The sequence below is a fragment of the Teleopsis dalmanni genome, chromosome 2 (genome assembly GCF_002237135.1).
Source record: "Teleopsis dalmanni isolate 2A chromosome 2, ASM223713v2, whole genome shotgun sequence".
NCBI lineage: Eukaryota > Metazoa > Arthropoda > Insecta > Diptera > Diopsidae > Teleopsis > Teleopsis dalmanni.
In genome coordinates this window covers 60308808-60320692 of record NC_051847.1, presented here as the reverse complement: position 1 = coordinate 60320692, position 11885 = coordinate 60308808, and the positions used below count along the sequence as shown (strand labels likewise).

Sequence of the window (11885 nt, the reverse complement as noted above, 5' to 3'; positions counted from 1 at the left end):
TGTGGTTCATATGAAATCTGGAATGTAGATGATTTCCAATGTAGATAGTGACCCCACATTCATCGAACGCATCAAAACTGTTGATGAGACATGGATCTATCGACCGAATACCGAATGGTGCTTTGAAGGTGAGCCGAAACCGAAAAGAGAACGCCAAAGTCGGTCCAAAATCAAGGTTATGCTGACTGTTTTCTTCGATATTTGTGGTGTGGTGCACTATGAATTTCTTTCGGATGGTCAAATGGTGAGGACGTTTGCGTGAGGCCAGAAAACGACGCAAAAAGAGGCCAGATTTATGGAAGGAAAACTCATGGATTTTACACCACGCTAACGCACCGGCTCACACAGCGTTGGTTGTGTCGCAGTTTTTGGCCAAAAGCTCCACCAATATCATCAATGGCCCCGTGCGACTTTTTCCTCTTCCTCCGACTCAAATTGTCATTGCGAGGAGCGCGTTTTGAGACCATAGAGGCCATAAAAGAGAATTCGCTGCGTGAACTAAAGCCAATACCTTCGGCGGCCTTTAAAACTTGTATGGAAAACTAGATCAAGCGTTGGCATGCATGTATTGCCGCAGGAGGAGAGTACTTTGAAAGCGATAATAAAGAAAATTATTATGAATTAAAATTTTGCGTGTTTTTTTAACTTCTAGTTCTTCTAGCCTAAGACTTTTTTATATTATTTTACTATTTTACTATATCGTTGCCATTTTATTAGATTCATTTATTTCAATTTGTAATTTATTTAAATTCAATTATCTTTGTAGAAGTTCTAATGAAATAATAATTACAAAATAATTGTTAATTACAATATTTAGGTTAGTATTCACTAACCTATTTATTAATAAAATATCTGTCAAGTATACGATTTGAGATAATCTCAAAGGTTTTATTAAGTTTCTATTATTTTACACACTTGACGATGGAAAACTTATTGTTCAGAAGAACCTTGTTAGCTGCTCTTAACAAAATTTCCATTGAAACTTTCATATGAACAATGTGTACAACGCTACAATACAATATACCTACATTACATATATTATAGTTGACGTACAAATTGATTGAAATGTATGTTCTATGTACATTGTGAGGAATCAGAACTTGATACTGTAATATGTAATGAAATTTAATCGTGTTAGCACAAAAGTTGAAAACATCACTTTCCAATCGCTTTCCTACTTGATGATTTTAATTAAGTCACTTAAGCACAATCGAATTAACGTTGCTCATACGCACTGCGTGCCATTGTTTGGATGTTTTGTTCCATTTTAACTACAATTTCAAATGAAATTAATGAGGAAGAGCCGTAGAGGCGCAGAGGCGAAGAGACGAAGTTACAAAATAGAAACATTTTATTGTTTCCAAACTTATTTAAAGTTTGTGTTGCATTGAAAACTTATTAATGCAGAAATAAAACATTTACATTTCAGCAAGTTTATCATTTTCCATACGATAAAAGTTAGACGAAGAAAAAGGATAAAAATAATAGGACAAAAACAGGAAATAAAAATCCTGACAAAAGTTACGCGTTTGATGTTTGTAGCTGGATGGGCCTGTAGACACTTTGAATCATAGGCTGTAATATATTTATTGTTAAAAATTGTATATTGTATAGAAATCAAATGAAACTTTCATATGCCATATATGTAGTACCTATGAGAGTGGCATGTGTGAGTTGTAGGCGATTGTTTGCCTTGATTATTGTTCGATGTAAAATAGAAATAAGAAATTATAATGAAAAAAACTTTTTTTGAATATCATTTATCATTGACAATATTTGTTCAGAGTGTTAAACAGCAAATGGCAATCAGTTTCCAGCCTAACAAGCATATCATGTTTCATAACTAGCGCCTGATACCTATTCGATAGGATCCTATCCTGTGTACACTCTTTAAAGGAAATAAGGAAACGTTGTTATGCGGCGACAACTTCAAGCATATGTCGGAAATGAAAGTAAAACCAAACGAAACATACGAGTTCGGTATCGAATGAAGTTAAAATAAAAATACACGTAGTTAGTACTCGTAGTATAAAGTTGTTGCAAACAAAAGTTGCTGTCACTATCAGGATGGAGTTAATATCTATATTTGAATCTATGCACCTTCAAAGTTTTTGAGTTTCTGTTCAAAAGTGTAATAATACAAAATAATATTTTGTTGTACCATTGTTTAAACCACATTGCGGAAGCATTGTCAAAGTTTTAAATTCAACAGTTTGTATTGAGTCAGAGGCTCGGGGCACCTAACATACAAAGTTGCGAAAATAAAAATACCTGTTGCTTATCAAAACTAAAATAAGAAGAAAGTTTCAATTAAAAATTTATCAAAAAAATTACTATTCATTTATTATATAAAATGAAATAAAATTTTTAATTTAATATAAGTTCATTCAAAAATTTAGAGTTATTTGTGTATCTGAGTAGAGTTAATGGAGTTTGGATTTAAAACTAAGAAATCGCGTAGGTTTTAATACTACAATAAAATACCTGTTGCTTAAAGTTAAATAAAATTTGTCTCTGAATAGAATATATTTTTAAACAGTAAAATTTAATACGATTTTATTTTTAATTAATTCAATTTGAATTGAATAATTAACTACCTTTTTCGCATATTGCCACATATTCATCACCATTAGAGTCTTCTCGAATTCTTTCTTATAGTTTATAATTCGTAAATATACTGGCTCTGACCCAAAGATGTACTTCACTTGTATTATACTAACTTCAAGTTTTGTGAGTTTTCTGTGAAAGTTTATGAACAAATTCACTAACTGTGCTATATTAGAACGATTATATAGAATTATTATATGTTATTTTTTGAACTTTTGAGATGAAAGCAGGAGTGGGAGCTGGCGTCTTACTTACTTACTTATGTGGCCATAACAACCCGTTACCGAGTTTCGGCCTGACGCAGCATGTCTCCCCAGGCGCCTCTGCTGCGTGCGCGCCTTCTCCAGTCTCGTATATAAAGTCCAGTTAGTGCTCCCTCAACTTGATCACTCCACCGGAGACACGGTCTACCTCTACGTCTTCTTCCGCCAACTACTGCTTCAAACACCTTTTTTGCCGGAGCCTCTTCATCCATTCTCACGACATGACCAAGCCAGCGAAGCCGCTGGATGTTAATGCGCTGAATTATATCAATGTCGTGATAAAGCTCGTACAGCGCGTGGTTCATTCTAATGCGGTAGTCGTCGCCAACTCGTAGAGCTTGCGTCTACTGTGCGAAATTGAGCATAAACTTTTCTACAGCGAGTTTAGGAGTTTAACAGGAAGTCAAACTTCCTGATTTCTCTAGCGAGTTCAAAGCAAAAATTTGTGCTGTTAAAAAGGCAGCAAAACTCCTGTGTATGGATGAAACAAAAAACTACTGCATAAATTTCTTTGTGGACAACCAAGAAGCTATTAAAGCAATTAAATCAAACTGGTCAACATCCAAAAATGATGTAGATGCAAGGAAGCTATAGCCAGACTGGTCTGCAACCGCAGACTTTGTATATACCGAATTCCTGGTTATAAAGGCATAGAAGGAAAGGCATAGAAGGAAAGGCATAGAAGGAAATGAAACAGTTGATGCATTTGCTAAAACTGCCACAAGAATTTCAGAGGAAAAAACAAGTGAAGTACTCAGAACTCTAAAACAGATACATAAACTCCTGGACTAACGCTTGACAAGTAAAGGAAAGTAAAGGAAAGATAGCGAAACTTAACCACCTGTAGAAGTGCTAGGATCATGTGTAGATATTTATACGACAAAAACTGAAAATATTATTTCATTTAGAACTGTAGAGAACTTAATTTTTAGCGATGCTTGTAGGAAATGCAACAAGCAACTCTGGAACATCTGCTGTGTAATTGTCCGACTCTCTCGAGAATTCCATAAAAATATAAACAAGCGTCTTTCTTTACGAGAATACCAAGATAAGGTTGCTGAGTTTTTTTATAGGTCAATTCGAATTAATGTTTATCGGAAAAAATTACATTTATATGTGACAGAATACAGTGTATAATTGAAAGAATATTAGTTATCTCATTACATCTTATCAGATTTTCTTGTGTCAGAAGAAGGTAGAAAGTCTTCATCCTATAATTTGTCAAGCAGTCACTTGGAGACTGCCTAATGAGTCAGTAGTGAAGACCGCGTTCATAAAAATGTATTAAAGAGGTAGGATCTAGTTGGCAATGAAGTTTCGTATGCAATATATAAATATAGAGTTAGCATATGTTCTCTAGTTATTCATATATTACCTTTTCATTTATTTTATTAGGAAATAGTGGGTTTATTTATCTTTATACCATGACTCTTGTCATGTTTTTAGTAATTTGATAACATCTTTATACCATGACTCTTGTCATATTTTTAATAATTTGATACTTATCTTAGTTTATTATATAACTGCCAAAATTGGTAAATTTATTTAGTTCCAGTAAAGTAAAGACTCATATTAATGGATTTCAGAAAGTTTAAAAACATATGCCCCCTTTCTTCTTCTTCTCCTTTTTAAACTCGAGTTAGCGTCTAAAGAATTTTATTCAATAGTGTTTGTGACAACTGGATAATCCACTGTAATAAGAGTTCCATTGACATATGTAACAAGCTTCGAATAAATATGCATATCATTCAAAAAAATATAATTAAATCCTAACAGATATAAAAATAGCAACAGATTTCTTTACTGTCTAAATGTTCAAAATTAAATATTTAAGAAAAAAATTAATCTTTTAAACATAAATCTTCAAAATGGATTTTTCTAACAACTGAATAGTATGAAATGTTTTATTGTGATAAATTTATAATTACAATTTTGTTCTTAAGTTTCGGTTTATGTATGATATCTGCAATTAGTGATCAACTTAAAGACTTTCACAAAGCTTTCGATGAAGCAAAAAATGAGTTACAAGACATTAAGAGTATAGTTGGAGATCATGATGATCGATTATTGCGAAAGCGACGACGTACGATTGATGATCTGCTCGCAAATTTTGAACGAGAAGTCAATATTGCAGATGATTTGGAAAATGGTGATAGCTGGTATCGTGAGCTTCGTGCAAAAGAGCTTAAAAACAGCGATGGTTTTAGCAATTGGAACTACTCAAACAAGAAGAAAAAAAAGAAAACTGATATTAACGATATATTCAATGATATTGAAAAATCGAATCAAAAAAGCTTTAGTGTAGATTACACAGATAATATTGATAGTATTTTAGCAAGTCCATTTGAAACGAAACATCAAGAAAGTCGTGGAGCAAATACTGATTTATTTAGCATTACGAACCCTTTAAATAGTTTCGATATTGAAAAAGATGTAACTCTGAATTTTAGGCCGAAAAAGAAAGAAAAGAAAGAAGAAGATGAAGAATATGTTGATCCAAATCCATTTTCCTATGAAAGAACAATACAAAATATACATTTTCCCAGTGTTACTTCCTATGAACCGAATAAAATTGATTATTCACATGAAGCAAATTACAAGTTATCAAAAGTGGAGCAAGATGCGGCAGAGAAGAAGAAAATCAAGCCCGGCTGGAAGAATACCTTTAATAAACGTAGCTATACTTCCAATAATTTTAATCCTATGAATGAAATTAAATTAAAAACAAGTCATCGTTTAATGCGTAAAGGTATGGGTCCATCTTTGCCAAGCAATTCTTTGAGTGAAGTCAGGCATGAAATGTTCATAGATGATGTGGTCAAGCGTTTAGAAAAAGGATCGAGTGCTAAACTAAAGGAAGATGATAATAAACGGAAGAATATAGATGCCTTGGATGAAATAGAGAAATTGATGTATGTTAATGGCGTCAATAATCAAGATTATATACGTTTCAAACGTTTAAATCAATTTCCGGAGCTGGTGAAAATTTCGGGTGATAATCAGCTTGTAGGAGAAGAAAAGCAAGGTATTCATGACAGCGATAGTGTGAGATTTAATATGAACGCAAATTTGAAAGAAAAAACAAATGTAAACGAAGAAGCAAATCTGGTGGAAAGTCATTTAGAAGAAGGTAATCCGGCATCATTGTCGGAAGATGTCGAGGTCAATGTTGCAAAAGGAGAGATTAAAAAACAACCAGAAATTGATATTGGTGAACAGAAACAAAAACGTTGTACTCCTGTGAAAAACAGTAAGGATGAACAAAAGAAAGCAACTAATGAGGTGAATTCATACAATAATGACGATATTACTGAAGAACAAGGAAGTCGATTCAAGCGTACAGAAAATGTAGAAAACAGTAGAAGGTATCGGCAAAATGAGTTACTACATAAAAATTTTGCTGATACCTCGCTTGAAAATCAAATAGGTGAAGAAAGTGAGAATTCAAAAAAGACCAAACGAGATGAAAATTACGGTGATGCTTGGAAATTAATGACCTTGGATAATATTGGTCCTTATAAGAGGCCAATATTGAGAAGATCTAGGCGACATGTATTTTCTGAAGATGAGTTAATTAGAGATAATAGAGACTTCGATAGTTTTGAAACTAATGAAGATAGTGAATTTCTACGATTTAGAAGATCGACGAAGAATAGTAATATTCGAAATGTGTTAGCAAATATAGAAAAAAAGAATAACATAAATGTGGATAGCACTATTCCTTTGCGAAGAGTTAAACGTTTCATACACAAAACTAATACAAAAGATGCAGACGTTAATGATACAACAGTAGCGCATGTGATAAGTAAACGCGAGGTACCCGCTTTCGATGAATTAGAAGATAATAACAGTGCTATACATAAGTATGCCGATCAATTGGCTGAATACCGGCAGGGCGCCGGACATAGAGAAGAAGAAGCACGGCAACATAAAAAAAGACAGGACATACAAGAAAGACAAGTACAACAGGAACGACGAAAACGTAAAAAAAAACCATATGATTTAAGTGAAAAAGCCAAAGAGTTCGATGAAGAGTTTGACAATCTTAAACAAAAGGATCAAAATGCTGCTAAGTTTGATGGTTCAAAATTTGATAACTTATGGTACGACCAGAATGAAAACAATAATAAAGCAGCTTCTAAAAATACCAATGCTCCGATGGGTGGTGAGTTGGATGATGATCTCAGCAAGTATGTCTCTAATATCAATCAAAAGTTTGTAGACGAAGGTAAACGTAGCAGTGCAAAAAGCGAAAAAAAGGAAAAGGATAAAAACTTAGTGCTATCTTTAGGTGATCAGATACTTAATTGCACAAGCATTGCCAGTTTAGAAAAATTTTTAAAAGGTGTAGCAAAGGCAAATGAATCTGCAGCAGACTCAAAACAAGACACGAAAGACGATAAAAATGGTGCAAAGTCAGATGCTAAAGCCAAGTCAGATGGTAAAGCAAATGAAGGCAAGAATTCAGATAGTAATGCGCCTAAGGAGGAAGTAATAAATATTGGCGTATTGGCTGTGCCAACAGAAAGTACTAATAATGCTGCTCAGCCAAATCAACCTGATCAAGGAGATCAAACATCTGATGCAAAGAATAAGAAGGATATGATGAAGCTTAATATTACAATTAATGCAAGCGTTCTGGGTGATCAAAAAGCGAAAAACTATTTTGGTAACGGCACAATTAATGTGGAACCAGGACATATCGAAGAACGTAACAGAAGAGACCTTAAGCGTTATAACAATAATAATAAGCGAAAATCAGATTGGTGAGTATAGTGTCTGGTTTCGTTAATTTTTGACTGATGTTAATTTGTATTAAATATAAAAATTAGTAAGCAATTTGGTAATAATCGATTTATTTTAAAATATTTAAAAAACTGTTGTTGTAATTATATTTTTTTTTAATTGTGTTTGTTAGTTAAGTGTATTTAAATTAAAATTATTAAGGTAAAATTTTTAATAATGGAAAATATTTATTCTTCAGAAATATTAATTTAAATTATACTTTATATACGTATAAGATATTATATATTACAATGAAGTCATACAATATTTGAACGCTGTTAGTAATAATCTTCCTTATCTTCGTACTAATATTAAAATGATAAAAAATCTCTTTTTTATGTTTTAATTTGTTTAATTTTTTATTATATTATTTTTTTTATTTTATTTAATTTTATTTATTCATAATTTATTTTTCGAAATTCTCTCAGCATTAATATGAAAACAAAATAAAATTTCTTTGTTATATTTTAATATGTTTTATTTTATTTTATTTTATTTTATTATATATTATTTGATTGTATTTTATTTGTTTTAATTTTTTTATATTATTTAATTATACTTTATTTTATTTAATTCTATTTATTATTTATTATTATTATTTATTTTTCAAAACTATCTTCCCCATGATTAAAATGAAACAAAATCTTTTTTTATTATATATATATAAATTTTTTTAATATTTTATTAAGCAGCGATGATGACAATCCACTTGAGGGTATGCTGAATGGTAAAGTTTCCACTCAAGTTGTAAAATCCGTATTTAGTATGGTTCGTACAAATCCTAAACTGAAAGTACTCTGGCCTAGCTTGAGGCGTAATAGGTTTATAAAAAAACAAATGGACAGTTTGTATCCTGTAAGAAATCAAGTAAGTATATTATAACAATTCACAAATAAATAAATTATCATTCGAGCACCACTTTAAATTTTTCTGCAACTTAACACTGTTTTATGATTGCATTTAAAGGACAATGAAATGGAAGTACAGAAAACAGAAAGATTACTGAAGAAGGTGATGGAAACCATTAACAGTATTGTCGATCAAGAAGTACGTGCTCATACTTGTGTATCATTACGTCCGGATTTAGTAGAGTTTTACGAATTGATCTTGCGTACTTCAAAAGAAAATGAGAAGGGTCGCGATAAACGTGATAATACCGATAGGGAAACTGATGCAGATTTTGCACAACAAATACGTTCATTAGATCCAAATAAAATTGAAGAAAAATCCAGAATAGTAAAAAAATTATTAAAACAATATGAAGAATTGCCACAGGAAGATCAAGATCAGGTGGTTGAACTACGTGATGATTTACTCAGCAATCTTTTGAGTTTGCATAAATTGAAAGTGGATCAGGATGTGCTGTTAGAGAGACGTAAACGGAATTCGATTGATAGTCAAAAGATTAGAGCAGATACTAATGAATTAGATTTGCTTAAGGAAATGAAAACTGATTTTTCGCCAGCATTCTTAAAACTTTTGAAGACTTCTGAACTTTTTAGAGAAGCCAGCGAAGAAGATCAAATATGAAAGGATATATTTATTTTTTATGGATATAGTGATATTTGATGTATATATTCTGTACCAGTTTACTTTATATATTTGCTATTAAGTTTTCGTTTTTTGACATTTATTTGACATTTATTTTATGTGACTTTTTTAAAAAAATATATTTGTTTACATATTTTTGAATATTAAATTTTTATATGCCGTAGTAGTTCTCTAGCACAATCGTGACAAGAAGTAATCAATTTTAAGAAACATTGCTGGAATGCTTTTTAGGTATTCCAACTTTAATCAACTCATTCCATACTTTCGCTAATATCTTATTTACCCGTATATATGTTTAAAAATGATATTCTCTATCCCTTTCTAAGTGTGAAAAATATAGAACAGTCCTATTGTGTCACGTTTCGACAATAGGTTTGTTGCCCAATCATAGTGATATCATACTTAGCAACGAGTTTTTGAGTATCTTATCCAATTCAAATCGGTACAAACTTTACTGCTCAAGTATTTTCCTCTTCATGACTTTAATATTTCTAAAATTGGTTCATATATTATATCATATATTATGAGTCATATATTATATTCTAATTTCATGTTCTGAACCTTTCATGTTCTAAAAATGGCTACATTTGAGCTATATTATACTCTGATTTTTATAGCTCTTTTCTTCATAATTATTCTTCTACTAGCAAATGCGGTCTGTTTAATTTTTTCCTTTTTACTATCATTGACGTTCCTCACTGTCTGTTATAGCAATTCTTTTACTAGTAAGTGCAACCCGTCCAATATTATCCACGTTTTCATCCTCAAAGGAATCGTTGGAATTCTTCAATATATTTTCGACCTTCATGAAGATATGAGTAAGATTAATTGAGTTTTCGTTATGAGATATTATGGTTGCTAAACATTCTCTTTTTAATTTTGAAAATATCGCTACACTATATTTTTTTAAATTTTTTAAAAGAACATATTAAAAGCTAATATATACGAGTATAACTCACTGTAATTAACTTTATGGTGTGATTTGTTCAAAGATATACATAATTTAGACTGTAAAAGTTTACTATACTGTAAATTTTCTTTCTATATTTCACAAAAATAAGAGGGTATTTGGACGACAAAGGGAGCTGATATATAAGCTATTTAAAACATCGGACTCAAGAACTTTAAGTCTAAGGCATAGGAGGATGCGACAAAAGTATTGTATAGTATTGTCTTTCTCTAAACAGATTGGATGTAATCTGTAAGTTTGTTAGGTTTGGATTAATGACGGCAAGTATTATGTGGCCTTTGATCGTTAGAATTAGTAGTGTAAAAATTTTGTGACATAGTCATAAGAAAAGAATTCGATTAAGACTAACTTGATGCTTTTTTCAGATAGCCTCGTATTCGATAATTTGCTGCAGAAAAAGTTGTCAAATACAATTATTATTTCAATCCACTTATTATTTAAATATAAAACACTTATTATTTCAGCCTTATTTGTTCGGCAAACATAAACTAATGCAACGTTTAGCTGCCTGATAGGCAATATGCACTTTACTTGCAGTGCAACCAATACATAAAACAATACATACAGTTTGGTAGAGAAACTGTACAGCACCAGTAAATCATATTAAGTATGTATACTCGATATTTCAATCATATTAAATAATAAATTGATTTGATAAATCTTTACGAAATATTTCCATCCATCTGCCATGTTAAAGACTATTCAAATAATCGTAAAAATAAATTTTAAGTAAGGCTCTTTGTTGAAATTCAATCGTTCCTTGGTGTAGTGAAGGATAACGCTTTCGTTGTAAGTTTTCTTTATTTTTACGAGTAAATATCCATTTTCTGTTCTTCCCATTCCCCCTACTCCTTCGCATTTAAACACACACCTTTTGTTTCATTAAACACTTCGTGTTCGCATATCGCGCGAACTTGTGTTTTGAAGCGAAACTTTTTGCATATCACATATTCATTGATTTTAATCACTCCCCCCGTGTGTTGACAATATGCCCTGGGCGTCTTTTTATTATGTGTGTGTAGAGGAGGGACGGGGAAGAAGTAATTTTGTATATAAATCTGAGATTATAACTGGTGACATATGCTGTTTTGATTACGAGCAGTGATTTGGAGCAATTGTTTTTGTTCCTTAAATTTCAGTGCTTAAAGGAAACTTTCGCAATCAAAATGCAAAATTTATGTCCTCGTCTCGTCCTCGAAAAGGTGACTCTGATTTGATTCGAATGTGTTTAAAACTTTTCAAAATCGCATGCAATTTGAATATTTTGTGTATAATTACAATTTTTAATTATTGAATTGTGAATGAAAATAGCAAACAGTTCTTAATGTCAAGTGAAAAAATTTTCCAAGGTAAAAAAAAGTATACATCAGCAGTAAAAAGGTAATACCTAAATAAGAATGGGGAGCAAAGAGTTTTATTAAAGGACTTTCTTTTTCATATATAATTTTATTAAAATTCTAAAAGCAATTATAGATAATTTAATCTTGGAATTTATTAACTTTTAGTAAATGTTTTCGAAAGTACTTTTAATTATAATTATTTATTGACACTTCGTTTTTGTTTAATTTATTATTCTTTTAACAAAGAAAGTAGTTGAAAATCTAAAAAGCAGAATATTTTTGATAAAATAGTTTCAGTGAAAAAGGAAATGCCATCAGTAGTCTGTTTGTTTATTGCAATTGTGGAATATATATTGTATATGCAATGTA

At 31.2% G+C, this 11885-nt stretch overlaps 1 protein-coding gene across 3 annotated transcripts; it reads left to right on the top strand.

The window, feature by feature from the left end:
• Nucleotides 1-4730: 4730 nt before the first annotated feature.
• Nucleotides 4731-9299, top strand: LOC119680811 (interaptin). 3 transcript variants are annotated; one of them, XM_038093803.1, is made up of 4 exons: nucleotides 4731-5544; nucleotides 5620-7636; nucleotides 8345-8522; nucleotides 8622-9299. In XM_038093803.1, the coding sequence occupies exons 1-4, from the start codon at nucleotides 4770-4772 to the stop codon at nucleotides 9183-9185; spliced, it is 3534 nt and encodes a 1177-aa protein (XP_037949731.1). In that variant the 5' UTR covers nucleotides 4731-4769; the 3' UTR covers nucleotides 9186-9299. The 3 variants fall into 3 exon arrangements, with proteins under 3 accessions (XP_037949731.1, XP_037949730.1, XP_037949729.1); XM_038093802.1 differs by having other exon boundaries at nucleotides 4731-7636; nucleotides 8348-8522; XM_038093801.1 differs by having other exon boundaries at nucleotides 4731-7636.
• Nucleotides 9300-11885: the final 2586 nt, after the last annotated feature.

Bases quoted from the DNA above. Each gene is read 5' to 3' on its own strand.
- LOC119680811 (XM_038093801.1), top strand. From the start codon at position 4,770: ATGTTTTATTGTGATAAATTTATAATTACAATTTTGTTCTTAAGTTTC. The intron at 7,637-8,344 runs GTGAGTATAGTG...TATTTTATTAAG, and splicing joins AATAAGCGAAAATCAGATTG to CAGCGATGATGACAATCCAC. The intron at 8,523-8,621 runs GTAAGTATATTA...TTGCATTTAAAG, and splicing joins TGTATCCTGTAAGAAATCAA to GACAATGAAATGGAAGTACA.